Raw genomic sequence first — 22,421 nt, 5'->3', positions numbered from 1 at the left:
GGCATCGGCAGTGGCCTGGTGCGGGCACTGCTCAGGGGCCCAAGGGCCTGAGGGCAGCACCCCGATCAAGCAGAAAAGGAGGTACCTGAGGAGCAAGGGGGAGCCTGAGGGAGGCTGGGGAATGGGGAGAGAGCCTGGGGAAGGGCGAGCCCAGAGCGGGAAAGAGACAGGACAGGACAGGCAGCAGGGCCCCCGCGTCCAATGACAGCTGGGCGGAGGTGGGGTGGGGGCGGGGCACCCAGGGGAAGCAGGGACACTGGACGTGTATTTTACAGCTATTCTCCACGCTGAAAGCACTTTAGACAGTTAAACAGAATTCCAATCATGTAAGTTCCTCCTACAGCCGCCAGAATGTGGTAAAACACACATTTTAAATGCAGACACATAGCTCAGCAGTAATTCTACTTAAGGTACCGCGGCATAGCAGACCCATCACAGGCAAAAAGAGAAGTGAATAAGAGATACCGTACCTTTCGGTGACAAGGAGGTCTTAGATAAATTCAAATGCTTTAATCCCTTCGGGAGTTTGGCAAACTGAACACTTAGAGAGGACACACCTGAGAAGGAAGAACAAGACATGATGAGGGCTCTCGAGTTCTCAGAGCGGCGTCTGTCTCGCAAGGCCTGAAAATTAAACCGAATTCTAACGAGCGATCACTTTTTCTTTCTGGTGTCAGCCTCCTTGTCTCCTAACCACCCGCCATCGGCCTCCTCCTCTTCCTGTCCTGTCGGGTCAGAGAGAAGCAGGGTCGCCAAATTAGGGGTGACAACGCCAAAACTTTGCCCTCAGAGATGGTTTTCTTTGGACCACGTTCCTGCTCTCCTCGCAGTCCTGTTTCAAAGGCAAACCCTCTGGGGAGGAGCGACATCCCCGTCCCCCCCTTCTCTCTGACCTGTGTCTCCATGTGCCCGACAGGCCTCCGGGACGCGGGCGCGGGCTACTTAGCTCTCGTCCAGGAAAGCGGAGGGACGCGAAGTAGAGCTACTCAGAGGACAGCCCGACCTTTGGCGGACGGACTCCACTACTTCGTTGGCGCCTGGCCAACAACCTCTAGCGACACTTCGGAATGTGTTTTCAGTTCTCAGAGATGGGTTTTGAGGCTTGAAATAACTCCCAAGGAAATCGGGGGACCGGCAACGAGACAGTCCCTGGATATAAGAGCCGTGTGACCTGTAGTTACTTCTCATCCAAGGGCGGCAACAAAAGTACCAATTCCCAGGAGGAAAGAGGTAACACGTGTGAGTGTGAGTGTGCGTGTGTCTGGGTGCCTCTGTGTGAGTGTGTCAGTGTGTGAGTGTGTGTCTGTGTGTGTGTGTCTGTGTGAGTGTGTCTGTGTGAGTGTGTCTGTGAGTGTGTGAGTGTGTCTGTGCTCACCCACGGCAGAAGAGTCGCCAGCTCTGGGGACCCCTGCTCTGGGTGCAGCCCAACAGGGTAACCCAGAGCCCTGAGAGTTTTATCGCAGTTTATCAGGAAAGAGTGAAGGTTGTGCAGCTTGACCGAGGGCCTGGGTGGGTCGCCCAAAGACGGTGGATGTTTTGGGGGCCCCGGCCTATCTCTCCACAGAGTTTCATGGTTAAATACACTTGGCAATCACCAGATGAAATGATGTTAAACGGGTTTTTATCTGAATATTTCTAGAGATTTGAACATGCTAATCCATGTCATTAATTGCAAAGAGAAGGCAGGCCTGACATGTAGTGGATACTCTCGTGTCAAAGAATGAATAACTAACAAGTTAAGGTGGGGGCGGTGGAGATGGAGTGGTTTTTAAAACCTGACCACTCCAAAGGCAAGACTGATGTAAGAAGCAGATCATCTCAACTGTCCTCTATGTTCTCAAGAAAACAAACCCATTCTCACAGACCTACCCACAAAGAAAAGCGAAAGAAACCCCAGGTGGAAGAGTACGTCGTGTACAATTCTGTACCTGTGAAGTTCAAGAACAACCGAGCTGACCTATCCCAACAGGATCAGGGGACTGGTTGTGTCTTCCAGGTGGCAAAGGGCAGGGTGGCCACCGCTGGGCCCCACACGGGGACACGGCGGGGCCTGGGCAACACCCCAGCCCTCATCTTGGTAGTTTCTGCACGGGAGCCCTCGATTTTTAAAAATTCATTAAGATGTACACTTGGGATTCGTGGACTTCTCTGAACGCACACTGCGCCTCAAGGAAAAATTTTATTTCAAAAAGTTAGCTGGGGGCGATAACAGAGGAAACTGCAGGTGGCCTTGGGTTTGGCGATGGCCTTTCAGGCACAAGGCCAAGGGCACGATCCATGAAACAGAAACTGATCCGCTGAACCAATCAAAGTCAAAACGTCCTGTTCTCGGAGAGACAACGTCAAGAGAATGAGGAGACAAACCACAGGCTGCAAGAAAATATTTGCAAAAGCCACAGCTGCCCAAGGGCTGCTCCCCAAAACATGCAAAGACCTCCCAAACCTCGACAATAGGAAACAAAACCACCCGATTAAAACGCGAGCCAAAGAAGAGAAGCAGGGGACGAGGACATGGATGGAAAGGCGCTCCATGCCATCGGTCACCAGAAAAACGCAAACGAGGACACACCACCGCCCCCGTGTCAGAATGGCCAAGAGCTGGGGCCCCGAGGACCCCGAGTGCTATGAGAACATAGGGACACAGGGACGCCCCTCACTGCTGCTGGGCGTGCAGGCGGCGTGGCCATGGGGGGACAGCTTTGTGTCCTATAAAACTAAACGCACTTCCAACATACGCTCCTTGGTATTCGCCCCCAAGCTATACATGACCTTCTGGAAAAGGCAAAAGTAGGGCATCAGTCAAAAGATCGGCGGTCGCTGGGGCATGTGGGTGGGGGTGGGGCTGGGGCTGGAGGTAGAGATGGGGGTGAACGGGGGGAGCACAGAGGATGTCCAGGGCAGTGAGAACACTGCGTGAGGCTGTGATGAGGGACGCGTGTCACTATTAACATGAACAAACCCACAGAATGTACAGCACCAGGGTGACCTCGGACCCTGGGTGGTGATGATGGGACCATGTCGGTTCATCAGCGGTGACAAATGTGACTGGAGGCTGGGCACGGGGGGGACAGGGCATGGACGGGAAATGGCTGTGCCTCCCTCTCAGCTTGGCTGTGGACCGAGATACCAGAGCCTCATTTTCTAATTCGGATCGAAGTTATCACTGCCTACTCATGACTGATGCTTTCGTGGGTTTGGACACTTCGCAAGGGTAAAAAAATTCCCCAAAGCCCAAGTTCCGCGTCTTCCAATGATTCTGAGCGTATCATCTGTCACAACACAGTTAAAACATCCCACGAGACTCCACGGAGGCAGTTCGCAGGCTGACCTGAGTTGCTTTGCTTTTGTTCTTGGAGAAAATGACCGTTTTAATACTTTTTGGGGTCGGGCACACCTGTAACACCTCCTAGAGCCGTAAACGCTGACACCCAAGTGCAAGGCCAGAGTGGAACAACGATCTGATACACACCCATCCGTTCACTCCCTCACCATGAACTACCTTGAAGAAAAAGGTCACAGAAGGGAATGCACAATCGGCCATATTTTTCTGGGGAAGCCAGGCGATCGCGTCACAAGTGACAAGCGGAGCTCCTGAATTCAGGGTGAATGGAATCGTGTTTGATCTTTCATTTAAAAGAAAAAGAAAGCAGGACCTCAGGTAAGCAGGACTGAGGGTAAAGAAGACTAAAGCTGCAGAGTCAAGATTCTCTGGTTCAAGTCGCCTTTTTTCCAGTGCAGACCAAGTTATTAGCTTCCTCTTGGACGCACATTTTCACTCCCCCGGCTTCCCCAGGCCACAGCCTTATTGCGTTTCTTCTTTAAAGAAACATCCGGGCAAAGGGCTGACGGCATGGCTCAGCGTCGTGTATTTTTGTTAAAATGAGAGGGAATCAAACACATCTACAAAAGAGACGTAACGTTGTTCCACAAAGAGTCCCCACGCTGGCCGACTTCTGTCTGGGGTCTCGGCCACACGAACCAGCTGAGAGTGGCTGGCTCGCAGGAAAAACGGAGCAAGTTCCCCCGCCCTGTCCTGCCTGGAGTTCTCCGTCACCGGACAGAGCCGGGCAAGAACCGACCACCAGGAAAACACTCCCCACACAGAGAAGACGGGAGAGGCTTCCCGACGCCAGCCCCCTCCCCCCAGATGCAGCAAAACACGGCCTCAATGCCGGGAATGAAAACTAAGTTCGTCACTAAAAGCTTCTGTGTGGAGGCTGTAACGGGCTGGATGACCCTCTCTGTGACGGACTTTTCCAGCTTGTGCCAACCTTAGAAGAGAAACATGTCCTCGTTTCCATTTCTCCCTTCAGAACAAAACTATTCCAGCTCCCTCTGCTTTGAAATACTCACACCGAACGAAAAAGTCATTATAAATGTTTAGTGTCGCAATCTGCCATCTGATGTTATTCACTTACAAACACAGGAAATTAAATGGGACATTGTAGATCCAACCGCTAATCACGTGGGCACTTAAAAACCTGTCGCAACGCCACACGCGATTCTCACCACGGATATTCTGCCATCAGGATGATTCCCACACTAGGAAGAAGGCTTAAGGAGGTCCCTGTTGATTGAAAGCATCAATATGAATAATGTAACAAAATTCCGCCCGTGGATTCCGGCAGCACAATACAGGAAGCCATAGGCTTCCTTCTTGTGGAAAGAACAGAGATTTGAACCGTGGTTAGAAGGCAGGTGGGTTGTTCAGGTACCCACCAGTTCCCGTGGCTCCCCTGGCGTGTTCAGAAACACCGAGAGAAGTGAGCGAATAAATAAAACACAGTGAAGTGTGCGTCCCCACGAAAGGCGGCGAGAACGAGGTCCCAGAACGAGGGCTGTCGGGGTAAAAGACGCACGCGGGAGACCAAGCTGGTGCACCTGACTTCCCAAGAACCTCAAATCCAAGTCCGTGCTGCTTTTAAAATGATGTTTTCCCTTGTGTGGCCATAAAAATGTATGTCTGATATCACTAATCAGAAGAGAACCACGTCCTGTGTTGTAACGGTCACCCAAACCCGGCATCCTCAACTATGGCAGGGACTCCTCAAGAAAAGGTGTTGACATGCCCTGGCTGGTGTGGCCCAGTGGACCAAGTGCCGGCCTGAAAACCAAAGGGTCGCCGGTTCGATTCCCAGTCAGGGCACAGGGCCTCGGTTGCAGGCCAGGTCCCCAGCAGGGGTCTCTCGAGAGGCAACCACACATTGATGTTTCCCTCCTTCTCTTTCTTCCTCCCTTCCCCTCTCTCTAAAAATAAAGAAACCTTGAAAAGAAAAAGGGCCTCGTGACAGCCCATTTGTACCCTGGACGGGCCATTTTCTCACTCCACCCTCAGGCCCCCGGCGGACAAGTGCTATAATATAGAGACAAGCAAACTGAGATGCACAGACGCCAGGCAACTTGTCCAAGAAAACTCAGCTGGGAAGCGGCAAAGCTCAGGGTGGAACCCCTTGATTTTGGCTGCAGACGCCACCAGCAGACACTCCGAGGCTGACAGGAAGGGGTAGGCGGCAATTCCAGATTCGGTTTCTGTATCTTATTAGGCAGATAAAGTCAGAGCCACTAGCAGATGGTCCTGAGAAAAACATGTGGGTACTTCAGGTCAATATTTGCAAAAGAAAAACACCCCGAGGCAGGGTTCTAAATCATCTCCAAACAAAATAATCAAATTTAGAACAAAGGGAGGGGAGGGGAAAGGACAGGCATTCCTGAGGAGGCCGAGGTCATGAAAACAGACTGTGCACGAGCAGCGTTTGGGGGCGGGGCATGTGGAATGGGCAGAGCGGACCCCCGCAAACTGCCTCCCTCTGACCCAAACAGCAAGGTCAGAGCCTCCAGGGCCATGACCAGGAGGCGCGCCAGAGCCAAGCCTGGGCAGCCAGGGGCCTCGCGGAAAGAAGTGCGGCCACAGTGAGATGTCCCAGCCGCTGCGGCCAGGACCCCAGGACGAAACGGAGCTGCCGTGGCGAGCGGGCCCCTCGCACAGCCCCAAGTGCACCAGACACCAAAAACCACAGTTTCCCTGAACGGCGCTCCCTGGCCATTCCCGTCCTTTTGACTGGTGTCCACGCTCATCAGGGGCTATCAAGTTCACATCAGGACCTCCTAGGGCCTGCTTGTGCCCTGTCCACCGACAGTGACCTTGAGTCCCTGTCGTCACAAACACAGACCCAACCCAGCCCCCGCCTGTGGAGGCCACCACGTGGTTCCCACGCTGTCACGGCCTCCTCCCCGTGGCGTCTGCTCCTTCCTGAAGGCATAACTGTGCCCAGGGACATCCCGCCCCAGGGTTGCGCTTCGGTGGCCCCCGGCCGTGGCCCACCCCAGGAGCTGCCCCCGTGGGGTGGAGTGTTCAGCCCACTCTCCACAGGAAGCTGGGATGCGACTCATGCAATTCTGCTCCAACTCCACGTGGGGATCTTTCCGATGAAACACCAAGTCTGTCTCGGAGACAGAAAGCAGACGGAGAGCCTCCTCCGGCGCCGGCAGCTCCGCTCAGTTCCTAACCCCTGTCACACACAACATTCCGAGGGCAGAGGCCCTCCCTCAGCTCTGCTGGGGGACGCCTGCCACAGGCAACGAAACGGAAGGTGCCGGGCACAGACGGAGCTGTCTGTTCTCAACACCCGCCCACCCGCATTCTCAAGTGCAGCCCAGGTGGCCCCCTCGGTGAGACCCTGCACCGCCCCCCAAATGTCACTCTCAAATCTCGTGACCTATCAGAAGGCACCGGTGGCAGATGTGGGAGGTGCTCCCCAGGACTCCTGCCCCCACCCCCTGGTATGGACGCCCGGGAGGATGTCCCCAAGGGGGTGGGTGGGCCTGAGGACAGTGCTGGGATGTCACCAGCGTGATGAGGTCACCAAGCAGCTGGCTGTGAGTTCATCAAAAGGTAGCGTGTTCTGGGTGGGCCTGACCCAATCTGCTCCTCTGTCTAAAAAGTGGGGTGAGCTCCTGCTGGCCGGGGTAACGCAGTCAGCCCGCACACTGAGAGAAGACGGGCCTCGTGGCGAGGCCTGGAAGGGGTCCCTGGTCGTGCCGGCCACTAGCAAACAGATGGGGACCTTGGTCCTGGAGCCCCAAAGGGATTCCACCACCAATGAGCTGGAGGGGGGCCCTAGGTCACGAGGAGGTCACAACCTGGCTGGCAACCAGGTGGCAGCCTCACGAGACAGAGCAGTGGACCCTCGAACCCGGACCTGCCCTGCTGGCCCGAGAAACGGGGGACTGTACACCCGGGTCACCGTAGGCTGCCGAGCTGGTGGGGACATGTTACGCAGCGATAGAGGACAAACACGCCAGTGCGAAAACACTCTCGTCCCTCCTGCAGCTGTCACCTCAGCCACGGCTCAGTGACAGACGGTCAGCGCGAGTGCTCCATTGGAGCTGGAAGAACCAGAGCCCGCGGGAGCATAGCCGGCACTTACGGCACCACCGCTGCCGCAGCTCAGCCGCCCGCCCTCCAGGCCCCCCAGACACCGAGCCCCCACCCTCTGACTCTTGGCCACCACGGTACCTCGGTCCTCCAGCGCGTTGCCAGCGAGGTTGACGGTGTGCAGCGCCGAGCCGGGGCTGTGCGCCAGCGCACTGGCCAGCTTCTGTGCAAAATCCCTGCAAGGAGACAGCCAGTGAGAGGGGCCCACGGGGCGGGCAGGCAGCTCCAGCACTGACAGCGGGGGGCCGTGGGCGGGCGGTCGGCAGCAAGAGGCGCTCTCCTCCCAGCAGCGACCTGGGCGGCACCCGCGTGTTCACGCCCCGTCCACCCCACGTGAGTGCGAGTCCTCATGCGAGAAGCTGCACACTCACAGCGGACGGAACTCAGTTCGTTCCGATGGGCCGAAACCACATTCCCGCGCCAAGAGGAAACGGTAATTGCCCCGTGGAAGACGCACTTCGGGGAGCTATTAATAGCCCCCGTCGGCCCCTGCATAATGCAGAGCAGCGCTCATGGGCCGCTCTGGCCATGGGGTTTAACGCCTGCAGTTGCCGGCACCACGTCCTGACAAAAATCACAACGGCTGTCAGTTGTGTTTAACTGCGAGGCACGCCCTGAGTGCCGTGATTATGACCCCCGCCGCGCTCCCCAGTCAGCAGCCCCAAAGTCTTTGTTCTCAGATCCCAGCTCTGCTGCACCCCACACAGGCTCAGGCAGTAACCTCGGAACCACGAGGTGAAGACAGGCTAAGTGTGGATCTTAAACGGGAGACAAACAGCCAAAACCAAGCACAGCAAAGGAGTGAAATACCATGCATTGGCCCTGACTGGGGTGGCTCAGTGGACTGAGCACCAGCCTGAGAACCAAAGTGTTCCCAGTTCAATTCCCAGTCAGGGCACATGCCTGGGTTGCAGACCAGGTCCCCAGTAGGGGGCGCAAGAGAGGCAACCACACAGGGATGTTTCTCTCTCTCTTTCTCCCTCCCTTCCCCTCTCTAAAAATAAATAAATAAAGTCCTCCAAAAAATTTTTAAATATGCAATAGGTTGTCACCACAACCATCTTTGGTGACACTCATAAAAGTTAATGCTGCCCCTGGAATACAAAAAATACTTCCCTAAGCTCTTTACGTTAGCTTATTCATTTATTCTCAGAGCTGTCATTTTAAAAGGAAGGTGCTCACATGATCTCTATTTCAAAGCTGGAGAGACTGAGGCACAGAGAGTGGAAACAACCTGTCCAAGACCATGAGGCATCTGGCTCGGCGGTCCATGCCCTTGACCTCCACGCTGTCAAAAGCATCCTGTGACCCCAGAGCAAACGATGCAATAAAACCCAAACCTTTGTGGCCATGATGGGGATTCTAGGAACTCTTTCTTAGACGGGAAAACATGGCATTCTATACGTGAGGAGTCCAGTTGTCTTTTAACTGTATGTTAATGTTAGAGAAAATGGCGAAAAGTCCTAAAGCAACATCGTCACGGGTACAGGGAATACTCACGCTCTGAGTCCGGCGTTTTCCAACACCAGTTCTTCCAGCCGACTGGACCTGCTCACCACCCTCAGGATGTGCTCGCAGACGTCAGTGGACTGCGAGAGAACACACCGGGTGAGCACGCCGGACGTGCGCCGGCAACCGAGCTCACGTCACCGCTCGACCTACTCGGACGCAGAGCTGGGGTTACATCCATCGTGCACACGTTCACGCAGTCACTCAGCAAACCCTGACTCTGCATCGACCGCGACGCACCATCGTGCCCAGGGTCCCGGGGCTGCAGGGACAGAACGGTCACATCCCTGCCGTGAAGAGTGAGTCATCCAGCCCGGGAATCAGAGAAGAAACCACACTGGATGGTAAGGGGGATGCCTGGGTGAGGCTCTGGGCACACGGACCTGCATCCCACTCCGTCCTGGGAAAACCAAAGGGAATTCCCAGAGAAAGGGGATGCGAAACGGAGAATAAAGACTAACAGGCAGTGATGGTGGTGGTGGCGATGGTGGTGATGGTGGCGATGGTGGTGATGGTGGTGGTGGTGACTGTGATGGTGATGGTAGTAATGGTGACAGTGATGACTGTTAGAATTTCCATACGCTTTCTATATGGATCTCAGTAATTTGCCAAGTAGTTACACTGCTATGTCCACTCATTCATTCAACAAACAACATTGACACCCATTTATTAACTGACTTTTATTGAGGAGATATTATGAGCCCCATAATCTGGTGAGCACTGGGTAGCGATGAATAAGACATCAGCTCCAATGCACCCCCCAAAACAGGTACACGGGAAGCTGAGGCCCTCCAGGCCGAGTGAGTTACCTAAGGTCACATGGCCTTGCAATAAGAGCCAGAATCAGGAGCCCGGGTTCCTGTTTCCGGGCCCACACTCTTCCGTACGGCTCACTGGCTCTTCGCAGGCCCCAGTCAGCTCAGCCCATGTCCTACTGACAGCACCTCAGGTCACTCTCCCCCAGAGTCCGGGGCCTGTCCACTAGCAAATGTCAAACCCCCGCTGTCCTCAGATGTGGGTCCCAACCCCCACCCTACCTCTTCGCTATGATAATCCTAAACCACCCGCTTCTATGACCTCCTCAGAGGCCTGAATGCAAAGTCTCCAACGAAACCTCTGAACCACCTCCTGCCTGGAAGCAGAGCAGCCGAAAGCTCACTCTCGGACAAGCACCTGTCCATGCGGCTGCCTTGAACTTGCGCAAAAGCCCTCACAGAGCATCTTATTCCCGCTAGTCCAACGGACCAAGGACGGGGCTCCCCCCCACACTCAGGACAACTCAGCGGTTCCACTTGGATGTCACTCAGCTTACACATCAATGGGCCCCAAAGCTCATGCAGAAAATCAGTTACTACCGTGAACCCTGCCTGGTGACAGGGTTCTAAACGCTTAGGGGGGATAGCTCGGGGGAGGCGGGATGCACACGGGAGGCTGGCGTCTGCTTCCTGCGGCCACGCAGGCCCAGCGCCCACCGTTTCTGCCGACAGAACGGGTGGGCCCGGAAGGCCCCTCCCACTGTGTCTTTCTGGTCGTCGGCGACACTGCTTGAAGCAGCGAAAAACACGGAGAAGCGCTGGTCTGAAGCACCTCACGCAACACGCTGCAGGGAATGTCATCAAGAGCGTCTTTAGGGACACATCGCTCCCAGCAATAACACACGCGCAGCTCACAAGTACGGGAGAAGGACAGACGTGCACAGTTTGTGATTAAATCCAGGCTGCGGGGTCAATGCAGCCGCGCCGATCGCCGTGCGCGCCGTCTCCAGACACTTACCAGCCGCAGGTCCTTGGCAGACAGCTTGGTGAACCACTGGTTGTACTCCAGGGCCACGATGATGGGGATCAGGTCCCTAGGAGCAGAAGTCACAGAACCCGTCATCAAGCAGTGTCGACAGCCATGGCCACAGCCTCCATGCTCACCTGCGAACACCCACTATTTCCACACCACACAGCGTCGGCTAGAACTAGCCCAGCCGCTAGACGGCACTGAACTCAGCATGATGGGAGCAGAATTCCCGGAAGGTGAAGTTCAACTGCCTGCAGTTTGGCAACTCCTTCCCGTGGCCAAAGGGGAAGAGGCTGGCTGGTGACAGTGTCTGCTACAGACCTGCTCTAAGAGAAACTGTACATCTAATTCCACCCCAGAGTCCTGGACAGCTCGGCTGTAAATTCTTTAACCCTCATGTACGTACGTCCTATGTTCTGTAGCCTTGCAGAGTGAGGCCCAGAGCCCAGGCCGATCTGGGGGACACCGGGCGGACCCCCAGAGCTCAGCAAGTGGCCGATGACCAACAGGTGCCCCCGTGCGGTTCATAGCGTCTGGCACTGCTGACGAGACAGGCCAAGGGCATGTGTCCTTGTGTTTCACACAAGCCGAGGGTGTCTTTGCATCTGACACCTGACACCACTTCGTTTTCCAGCCCCGTCTCCGGCCACATGTCCCTAACTCAGCCTCCAGCCAAAAACCTCCCGACCCTCTCCACTCGCCACACACTCCCAGAACGACCCGCCCCGGCTCTGTCCAGCCATGAAAATCCCCGTGTGCGCCAGCGCCCGCACGCAGGCTGCCCCGTGTAAGGGCCCCGGGTCCCCCGGCCGGCTCACTGCCCGCCTCTCTAGTCAGCCTTGGTCCTACTCGGCCTTGGACTCCCGTTTGCTGCCTCCACATCAGTCCCCTGTCACCCCAGGCCGCATGTCCTTTGAAAACCAAGTCTCTGTCTGTCTCAGTTTCGGGGCTTCAGTGAGGCCGTTATCCGTTCTATCCTCAGGGCCTGACACGTAGCGGAGACTCAGATTTTTACTGAAACAGCAAAGAAAGGCAGCTGAGAAATCAACATGACGTGGTGGGTGCGGGGTGCCAGGCCCTGGCCTAGATCACGTCACTGACCGACCCAGGAGGGGCCACAGCTCCCGTTTCAGGGACGCGGGGAGAGACGCTGAGGGGCGCGCGCTGGAACCGGGCAGACGGAGAAGACCGGGGTGGGGGGCGGGGACCCGGACGTGCTCGGGAGGCCAGGTTGGAGCCCGAGCCAAAAACTTGCCCAGGAAATGGCAGCCCAGTCACGGGTCCCACACACGCTTCCTACCAAAAGCCTCTTTATTCACTTTACTTCAGTCCTAGGTTATTATTTTTTAAGTTTTAGATTCAAGAACAAGGGCAGAAACCCCTGCGGGGGTTCGATGGGCTTCACGCTCTTGGCCTCTGTCTGCGCGGACCCACTCTCGAGACACCGTCGGGAGGGGCGTCCTCGCCGACGCCGCCCAACTCCGGAACCCACCCCCGCGCCTCCTGCGGGTGCGTGCCAAGTGGCGACCTCACTGCAGCGCCTCCCCCGGGCCCCCCAACGCAGACACGGCAGGCGTGTGTCATGACGGGAGAGGAGCGCCCTCCACAGCACCAGGGTCCGCGTTACACGGCAGGTGGGCGGAGGGCGGGGCGCTCTCACGGGACCTGAGAGCCCTCGAGAAAGCGCCCGGCCCACGAACGGGCTGGTCCGGTCCTCGCTGACCCAGAGATGTGAATGTCACACACGCAGTTCCAGGTGTGCACACTTGGGTGGCACCATCCGTGAACGGAATCGGTAAAATCCGCATGTGACGTGAAATGCAGATGTTGACAGGCTACCAAATATGAGTGTTTCTCTAAAAAAAATATATATATATATCTACATACACATATATCAAGATGTTATAAGGACACTCTGCCTGGCAGTAGAATGAAGGGTGATGCGAATTATTTTCTAACACAATTCTTGTACAACATTTTAAAATTTTTCTATGACAGTCCACAATCCACAAGAATTACAACATGTGCTACGGATGCTGTGAATAGCGTTTTGTTTAGAAAACAACGTTTTGTGAACAGGATGGAAACACTCGCGTGTTGGCACGGTTTTCCCAACACATTTCTCCAAACCACATACACCCCTGGGCTTTGTCATGTTCAAGGCCAATTAGAAGGAAAGAATCACTTAGCTTAATGCTTCCAATAAACATTTGTTTCGTGCTGACTGAGTGCTGGGTGGGGTCAGGAGGCTCTGGGGGCTGACAGCTAAGTAAGAACAGGTCTTGTCCCCCTCTGCCCCACGGTGTCCTCGGTGGTGGACAAAGACCCCGGCTCAGCCGCCTGGCGTGGTAAACATGTGCTGTGTAGGGCAGTGGCCAAGGACATGGGAGGGCAGCAAGGACTCCTCCTGGAGCAGACGGGGCCTGTCTGCCTCACAGACAGGAAGGGCCAGCCAGGCCGGGGAAAGGGACAGCACATCTCAGATAACTAGAAACAGCACGTCCAGGGCACGAGACCCAGGAGCGCCAGGACCCACCCACTCACACCCCCAACCAGTGCGTGCCCCTCCGAGTGTGAGTGCTGGGCGTGAGGCAACACGGAGCACAGCCAGACGCCCCTCCCCTGGTGCCACGGGGCCTGGCGGGAGACTCAGGAAATGCAGGCAACTCTGATAGTGTGACTACCCTCCCCTGGGGAGGAGGGACCATGAGAGACCACAGTGCCCGTCCGAGGAAGTCTCATCAGGACTAGGCAGGTCGGGAAGGCTCGGAGGGGAAGGCATGGCGCCGCCAGGGACAAGGGAGCAGGGAACCCTTTCTGGGCAGAAGACATGACCCAGCAGGGTCAATTATCACAACTGCGTGGGGTGGGGGGGGGGGGGGAGATGAGGGACCTGGGATGGAAACCGAGTCACGCCGCTGTCCAAGGAGAGGCCGCAACCCCTTGCTTGAGCTCAGCGGTGAGCACAGAGGTTGGCCTGATCCTGCCTGTGCCCGGCACACATCACGCACTTTTCTCCGGGCGCAAGCACGGCCTGAGCCCTGGTGGCTCTATTCCTAACGGTCATCAAACCGACCGCAGTGCCCGCAGGAGGGCGGACCTCTGTGGGATGCTCACGCACGGAATTCAAAACGAGCAAGCGGAGGAACCACAGCTACGCAGAGCAGCACGCAACACCTCGGCCTTTCCGGTCCTCACCACCTGTCCCCCGACCAGGGAGGACTGAGTGTGTCCAGGCAGCACTTCGGCAAACACGGATGGAACAGCTGAGGCCCGAGCCAAGACACACTCAGGGTTCCGGGAATTGGCTCCTCTCGGGATGTCCTGGCCGTGTGCCGAGCACAGAACTCCGCACCAGCGACAATATGGTCTCTGACTGGGTCCCGCTCACACAGGAAACGCAGGGGAGTCTTCACAGTGACCCAGGAGTGGGGACCAGGGTTAACATCACAATACAGATGAGGACCCCCAGCCCATAGAGGGCAGGGCGCTGCCCGTGGCCACAGTCGGTCTGGGTGGGGCCAGGATCCCCACCCAGGCAGCGTGGCTGACCCACGAGCACCTTGTCCTGACCGCCGTCCTAACACGCTGACCAACCATCCGCCCTCCGGACGGCCAAGAGTCTTCAACCCGCGCTTCAGGGACGGCCGGGGTTTCAGAGCAAAACGCCAAACCCCTTTCACCACGTGCAATAAACACTGTCCCGTCCCCAGCGTGCAAGTCAGCACCGAGTCGTGTCCTGAATGAGCACAACTCACTTCTCAAGCACCAGCAACACTCCGGTTGCTTTGGACATCGGAAACGAACTGCTCGTACCTGGAGACTATGTAAATAAGGTAGAACGCAAAACCAAAAAACTCTAAATCCCTCATCAAATTCCTCGCTGCTCCAGATGCCAGGCTACCTATCAAACCAGCCGTTCTGACGTCATCTCTCTGGTCGGTGCGACGACCCAGGAATTCAATTTCCCCCGTGTTTATTTTCGGGCCAGACTCCCCTCCCTGCTCCCTTGGCCCGGCGAAGCTTCCCTCGGGGCCTGCGCACACTGACCACAGCCCCAAATTTATTCACGTCTGGATCATAAAAGCCAAGCGTCTGACAGGTACCTTGTCACAGTGTCATGGTTTCTTATCACTATCATGAGGCAGATGGTGGCCACTATTTCCACACGCATGTGGATTCCCCATCCATAAAGACACTATGCATGCCCTGGCTGGTGTAGCTCAGTGGATTGAGCACAGGCCTGTGAAGCAAAGGGTCACCGGTTCGATTCCCGGTCAGGGCACATGCCTGGGTTGCAGGCCAGTTCCCAGTAGGGGACACATGAGAGGCAACCACACACTGATGTTTCTCTCCCACTCTTTCTCCTTCCCTTCCCCTCTCTCTGAAAATAAATAAATAAAATATTTTAAAAAAAGAAACTATGCACTCAGTCATTTGTTAGGGGGTTGGCATAAATTTTTATCCTAGAAAAAAATCAGTTAAAAAGAGGGGTACAGTTTTTGTACCAGCTGGGCTAAATAGACCTGGTGGGCTGGTCTCAGAGCCTAAGAGTTTGATCGTTTCCACAGTAAAAGTCGGCACATTTCCTAGCCCTGAACTCTGGGGTGCACAGGCGTCCCCCCAAAGCATTCGCAGCGCCCGACACCCCTGACACCGCTCGGTGACGGGCAGAGCCCTGAGAGGCTCGGTTCCCCCGGTTCCTATTACGAAAGGGTCTCTGCAGACGGGCCCTCGGGGTCAGCCGGGATGGCAGCTGTGAGAGCGCAGATGCGGAGGAGGAGGGGCAGGCGGACAGCGTCCCTACCTGTGGTCCAGGTGACTGAAGTCCTGCAAATTCAGCTCCCGGGTGTCCTGTGTCAGGTAGATGGTGTCCACATCCTGTTGGAAATGCAATACACTCACATGGACAGTCCGGGTCGATGGCAGGGCAGGAGGGGGGGCCACAGCGGGAATCAGACAGTGACCCGGGCAGACCGGGTGTCACCCTAGCCAGGGAGGTTGTCAGCAAAACGCACGGTGGGGACAGAGAGGAAGAGATGGACAAGTACTGAGCGTCTGTGTGCATGTGCTGGTGCCTATGTGTACACGAGTGAGTGTGACTATGTGTGAGAGTGTTAGTGAACAGGTGAGTGAGTGTGAGCATGTGTGAGAGTGAGTGTGCATCTGTGAGTGGATGTGTGTGAGTGTGCTGGCGTGTGAGCATGTGCGTGTACACATGTGTGGGTATGTCAATGAGTGCATCTGTGAGTGTGTGCATGTGTGTGAGTTCGTGCATGTGCCGGTGCCTATGTGTACACGAGTGTGTGTGTGACTGTGGTTGTCTGAGTGTGTGTGTGCATCTGTGAGTGAGTGTGTGTGTGTGTGAGTGTGGGCATGTGCGTGAGTGTATTTATGAGTGTGAGTGTATGTGGAGGAGCATGTGTGAGTGTGCATGAGTATGCATGTGTGAGTGTTTATATAAGCACATGTGTGAGTGTATTAGTTTGTGTGTGTGCACATGCACGTACGCCCACAGACACACTCACCCACTGCACCTCTTCCCGGTATGGGAATCCCAGCCAGTCACAAACGTAGGCGTACATCTGAGAAAACCCACCTGAAACACAAACAGATCTGTGACAGGCTTCCGGGGAAATGATTTCTACGTTCAGATTTAAAAGCGGCCCCAGGCCGATGTGACAGGCACACAGCAGGACACGGCAGAGCGTAAGCGTGGGGCTCTCGGTGCACTGGTCTGGCTACACTAATTACACCTCCGAACTAATGCACCTCTGCAGGAACGCGCCGGGAACAGATTGCACCTCCCAACCAGGGACACCCCGGCAGCCAGCGGTGCTTTGGTTTTAAAACGTGTGCTCACCGCAGGGGCCCTGCTCGGCCACGGGCTGGCTGTCCCACCAGGCTTGGAGGCTGGCCAGGCGCTCCGCCGGCTCCATGGACACCCTCTTCATGAGTTTCCTGCAAGACCGACAGCAAGAAGGCACGTCAATCACGAGTTCTGGCGTGGCACGTAGAAATATACCTTGTAAGAGGCCTCTCTTAAAAAAAAAAAAAAAAAACAAGGGCATAGCTTCAGAGTGTCAAGTGCCATGACAGGTAAGCCACATCCCAACGAGCAGCACACAGGCCTGACACGCATGCGCGGCCGGCACTGCACAGTGGATGAGACGCAAGGACCTTCTGGGCATTGAACCTGCACCAGATGCGACCCGGTGACGAGCACACAGCTCTCGGCCCAAACTCGGGCCTAACTGCTGACAGGAAAACCATCTGTGAGTCCTTCCAAACCACTTCAATTCAATTAAGTGATTTATTCAAAACCCACTCCCAAGGCTCGTCCCATGTCATACAGCCACTGTGCCCAGAACACCACCTGCTTCGGGGACGCCAGCCAGGGCTCGGGCCACTCCCCACGCTGTATCAGGCACACAGAGAGGAGGAAGTGCGGGGGCTCAGGGGGTGCGGTCGGCGTGCCCAGGACAAGGGAGCCGGGATTCCCCCGCAGCGCGGCCTTGGCTCAAGCAGCCCCCAGGCTGGAAGGAAGGACCAGTGGGTCGTGGGCTCTGCGTCCCTCTTCCTGCCCCAGGATGACGCGGACTGACTGCGCTGTCCCGGCAGCACACCCGTTCTCGTTCCCCCGTAAAGCCACATGTCGCACTGTCCCCCATCCGAATGCCAACACAAATGCCCGAAATTCCTCCCACACCTTTTGCTGCATCGGCCTCCCGGGCCCCTTGGGGCCACACTTGTTTTCCTCGCAAGCCACGGCCGCCTGTCCCTCCCCAACCAGGCACCTGTCCCTCCCCACGGACCCTGCACCGCTCCAGTCACAGCCCCCTGTGCCCGTCAGAGCGCAACCCCGCTGGACGGCCTCTGCCCTCAGCGTGCCCGATGCCCAGCATCACTGCGCAGGGTCCCCCAGGCTCCCCCAGGCTCCAGGTTTCCACGGGAACCCTTACCCAACTCACTCTGTGGCCCCCTTCCTTCATTTGACCCCCAAATCTTGGGCTGTCAAGACACCCCCCCTTCCAGGTGCACGGCTCTCTCTGAGGCCGCGTCATTGGCAGGCGTCAGCCGGGGCTGACGCGGTGGCTGTCGTGGGTGCTACATCCCCAGACCTGATCCAACCCCCAGCCTTGCCCCTCGACCTGCCACCTGGCATCCCCACTGGGATGTGCCAGATGCCAAGTTCAGTGTCCCCGGCCCACAACAGCCCTCAAAAACCCCGCCCCCCGGACCCTCTCCACCCCAAGGACACGCTGCACGCACCCCAAGTACAAACCTGAGCCCAGTAAGCCCGAGTTTAAACGCTTAACAAAAACAAATAAACGCTGCAATTACCAATACCCCTAAGGTACCCTTCAGAAAATGAGAGAAAAAGGTAAAGGCTAATTATTATGTTTAGTTTTTCTTTTGCATTTTTTTTTTTAGGTTTCCTCTTACTGATCAGAAAATACAACACGAAGGAAATGACGCTGTGTCCCCGTTAATGCTGCAGGTGACGCTGTGCACCTGGCGCTGGGCCCCCCGCGTCTGCAGAGAGCTGGGCGTGGCGTTTGCAGGGGGGTGGGGGTGGGGTAACAATCCCAGGGTGAAAAGTTCCTCAGAGGGGAATGGAGGCCGAGGGAGCGGGGTCAGCCCACCCTCCGCCTGCCCCTGCCGCCCCGCCCCGCTCCCCGGGACTCACACGGGAGACAGGCCCGGGAACGTCCTCCGCAGGCAGGAGCCCACGTGGGCCAGCACCTCGCTCACGTCCTCGGACGACGCCATCCGCAGGGACAGGCTGTACTTCTCCGTTTCCACGACCATCTGCAAAAGCCAGCGGGCACCACAAGGTCAGGACCGAGGGCTCGAGGGCGTAATTGTGAACACAGCAAACCACTCTCGCTGAGGCCCGAGAACACATCCCCGAGTTTCGGGGGCCCTTTCTTAAAACAGCACCCACAGTTTCAGAGTCACAGAACTGTTCGGGTCCAGGGTAGACAAGTGGTCACGGGCATCCCACAACTGAAGCAAGTGCCCAACTGCAGATTCAGAGCCCCCCACTGCCACGGTGTGACAGAGGCTGAAAGTCCACATTCACACATGACCTGCTTTTCCCAAGCCTTTGGAGGGGCCCCAGGCAAGGCCCCACTGTCCAGGGCGAGCAGGAAGCCACCTCCGGGGCAACCTCAGCCAGGTAACAGGCACCGATGAAAAACCAGCAGCTATCACTGCTTGCACCTCCTGGGAAAAGACCTGACACTTCCCTCCAGGTGAGGGCGGAACAGGACGGGTGTCCTCACCACCTGTCTTCAGCCCACTGTGGGTGCGGCCGTGCAAGGTGCCGGGCTGCAATGTGCTGCCACCATGGACAAGCCGTGAGTTCGCTTGCTGCTGTTTTGCGAACGTTGACAGGAGACGGGTGACCCCGGGGGCACAGACCAAGTACCTGGCTGTCTATCAATGGCAGGACATCAAAGGCATCGTGTTCGCATGGACTGCCGCCGTCACCCCCGAGCCCTACCAGGGGCATGTGGCTGGCTCAGACCGACGCCCGCACACGGGGGGCTGCTTACAGGAAAGGAGCCCCCCGGGGCTGCTCACTGCTCATGTGAGCCCAAGAACAACACGAACTCAAAGACAGGCAGACAGGCGGGAGCCGAGAGACCCACGAGGACCACCTCCCTGCAGCCAAGCAAGCAGAAGAGTGAACCGCATCCACATTGAAGAGGAGGAAGCAGCACTGTGCTCCTTCCACAGGACACGGCCATCCGTGCAGAACACGAAGCTCACTATTAAAAGGCCACCAGACCCGATCAGTGGGCGGGGACACGTGACCGGGAACAGGAGCACCACACAAAAATCAACTGCGTTTCCAAACACCGGCAAAAAACAATGGGGACCCAAATTTTAAAAACAGCACCATTTATAGCAGTATCAAAAAGTAGGAAATACTTAGGCATAAACCTGACAAAAGGCGTGGAAGACCTGTGCCCTGAAAGCCACCCCAAAGCTCGGCCGAGCGACATGAGCGGCCAGATCAGTGGAGAAATGTACCCCCATCTCCACAGACGGGTCAGGTGCCCACCCTCCCCAACGGGGTGCAGAGAGCCAGTACTACCCAGTCTACAGCCCACAGGGCACTTCCGAGGGCGGAGTCACTGTGACCACACTGCACAGGGAGAACCTGACTTCAACTCCGCCTGTGAAGCTACGGTGAGCCAGACCGTGTCGTGGGGACAGAAAGACAGACAACTACCAAAGGGACAGGAGTCGGAGTCGGGACGTAGACCGGTGTTGATCTTCGACAAGAGTGAAAGCCAGTCGGGGCGAAACAACCGTCTTCCGCACGAACGGCACAGGACACGCGGACAAGCCCCCCACACACAGTAAAGAACCGCACACTGACACACCCATACGTCGCTGGATTTATACGCAGAGATTGTGTCAAAATGGACCGCAGGCCTAAACGTGTCACCGAAAACTAGGAGACTTCTAGAAGCTTAAGACATTCTGTGACCTCGGGTGAAGCAAAGACTTATTCAATCTGACATCAAAGAAATCGCCACCCGTAGAAGATATTGAGATACTGGGCTTCACCGGCATTTAAAACGCCTGCTCTTTGAGAGGCACCGTGAGGAAAACAAAGAGATGAGCAGCAGAAAATACACGAACCTCGTCCCCCCGACGAGCCCACGTGTGCAGAGCATAGGGGCGACTCTGAAACTCTGAGGGGACAAGGAACGCAACTTAAAAACGGAGAAAGGTGTGAACTCACACCTGATCCAAGAAGACCCCGGGGATGAACGAGTAACACAAACACACTCGTTTTCTTCTGTGTTGGGGGACACGTGGATTCAAACCCTGACGGGAAGCGTGCACGCTCGCTAGAAGGGGGCAAAGTGAGCAGGTGGCACTCCCGTGCTGGGGACAGCGAAGGAGAGGACAGGCCCACTCTGGAAGGCAGTGTGGCAGCCTCCTAAAGGTCAGACATGCACCTGCTGCCCGATTCAGCTGCTGCGTGCCCGGACGCCACCCACAGGGGACGAGAGCCCGTGCGCGGTCAGGTTTGCACACACGTGCGCTCAGCAGCTTTACTCAGAGCCCAAGACTGGAGACAACCAGGTGTCCATCTGCAGGGGACAGATGAGTGAACTGTGAGAGAGCCACGCGATGCCACCACTCAGCCATGACAAGGAGCGAATGACGAGACGTGCGGCAGGGGAACACAGCCTCACAGTGACGCTACTGAAGAGGGAAGGCAGACTGTCAGTTCCATTCCCAGAAAATCCGAGAAAAGGAAGACTCCTCTGGGTCAGCTGGGAGCAGGTGCCTGCCGCTGAGGAGGGAGAGTGCACAGGTACCGGTCCGAGGGGGATTGGGGGATGGGCGGGTTCAGCATGCCGATGGCGGGAATGGTTCGTGGGGACCCAGATGTCAAACTACCCAACTGTGCATGTCACCCCGCTCACCGTGGTTCCTTACGGCTCCAGGAAGCTGTTTGCAAAAGCCTGCACACCATAAAGACCGAAATATTCGCCTGGATTCCCAGAAAGCCCTGGCATCGTGCTGTGTGAGCGCTGTGAAATGTCGGTGCCACAGCTTGAAGAAAAGCTCCACCCCCAAAGACCCCCACACACACACACCCCACCCCCCGCAGCTGCGGAGAAAGTTTTCTTTCCGGAACCCGCCCCGCCCACGCAGCCCCGCCAGCCTCCCACCACTCAGCACCCTGGGGTCCCTCCTCCTGATGGTCCTCAGGCCCAGCCGCTGTCCCCGCGGCTCACACTCACCTGGGGGGACTTGCTGCAGGTGACGCCGTGAATGTCCAAGTAGTTGAAGCTCAACTCCAGCTGCGGTGGAAGGAGACAGAAAGACCTGTGAGCAGGGTTTCGGTAAACAGCGCGGCAGTGAGACACGCCCCCGGCACGGACGGTGGGCTGGGGTGCCGTCCCCACCCCGTCGTCCCTCAGATCAGCCCGGACTGGCCGTCCTTCGCAAAAAGCATTATTTGCATCCCTGACAGGTGGAGCGCGTCGACGTCTCACCTTTCACCCTGGGACAGACACGGGGGAAAGTTCCCCTGCTCCTACCCGGGGATCCTATCCCTTCAGAAACGAGGGTGACACACCAGCCATCTGAACACACTCCTCTCTCCCACTTCACACCGTTGCTTCACAGCCACCTCCGGGGGGCGTCGGCGCCCACCCCCCTTCCCCACCCTGGGCCTCCCTGGTTACACACCGCCCGCTTACTGGAATCACGGTTCCTCCCACCAGCTTCCCCAAAGTGAGTGTTTCCAATGTGTTTAGAGAAACAGAGTATTGGGGAATTTTAAGCCAGGTTTAAATGAAACACATAGTTAAATTAGAGTCTTTTCTCGCTCCTCATGTAGATAGGTGACCGATTTCCTTTTTACTTCGGTACTAAGGGTTTCTTCCACTCTTCTCCTGTGATCAGCATTTATTTTCTTCAAAATAGGTCCAGTCTCGCACTTTCTGCCTGTTTTTCCTGGACGGCAGCCACTAATCTCTCTCCCGGCCCCGCAGCCTTTCAGTCCCAGACCACAGGGACGGCGTGGGGTCCATTTATTTTGCCCTCACCTTCAACCTAGAAGTGCGATGGAAAAGAACCCCCCTGAACCAAGCCCCCCGGCCCTCTGCTCTGCTTCCGGGGAGGCGGAGGCCGTCCCATCACAGGTGGGCGC

The 22,421-nt window shown here is 56.5% G+C and overlaps 1 protein-coding gene across 2 annotated transcripts in view; it reads right to left on the bottom strand.

The window, feature by feature from the left end:
- CARMIL1 (capping protein regulator and myosin 1 linker 1) overlaps window positions 1-22,421 on the bottom strand; it is a 145,760-nt gene that overhangs the window by 61,750 nt on the left and 61,589 nt on the right. For both annotated transcript variants that reach the window (XM_037051398.1, XM_037051399.1), the window contains exons 4-12: window positions 21,508-21,567; window positions 18,420-18,541; window positions 16,593-16,690; window positions 16,258-16,328; window positions 15,537-15,610; window positions 10,718-10,793; window positions 8,936-9,024; window positions 7,517-7,611; window positions 471-557 (exon numbers count right to left, since the gene is read on the bottom strand). In XM_037051398.1, coding sequence (XP_036907293.1) covers window positions 471-557; window positions 7,517-7,611; window positions 8,936-9,024; window positions 10,718-10,793; window positions 15,537-15,610; window positions 16,258-16,328; window positions 16,593-16,690; window positions 18,420-18,541; window positions 21,508-21,567 — 772 coding nt within the window. The remainder of the gene's footprint in view (window positions 1-470; window positions 558-7,516; window positions 7,612-8,935; window positions 9,025-10,717; window positions 10,794-15,536; window positions 15,611-16,257; window positions 16,329-16,592; window positions 16,691-18,419; window positions 18,542-21,507; window positions 21,568-22,421) is intronic.

The sequence above is a fragment of the Sturnira hondurensis genome, unplaced genomic scaffold (genome assembly GCF_014824575.4).
Source record: "Sturnira hondurensis isolate 20B ecotype Veracruz unplaced genomic scaffold, ASM1482457v3 Scaffold0007217, whole genome shotgun sequence".
Lineage (NCBI taxonomy): Eukaryota > Metazoa > Chordata > Mammalia > Chiroptera > Phyllostomidae > Sturnira > Sturnira hondurensis.
The sequence above is the reverse complement of the archived record's forward strand: the minus strand, read 5'-3'. Positions and strand labels throughout refer to the sequence as shown.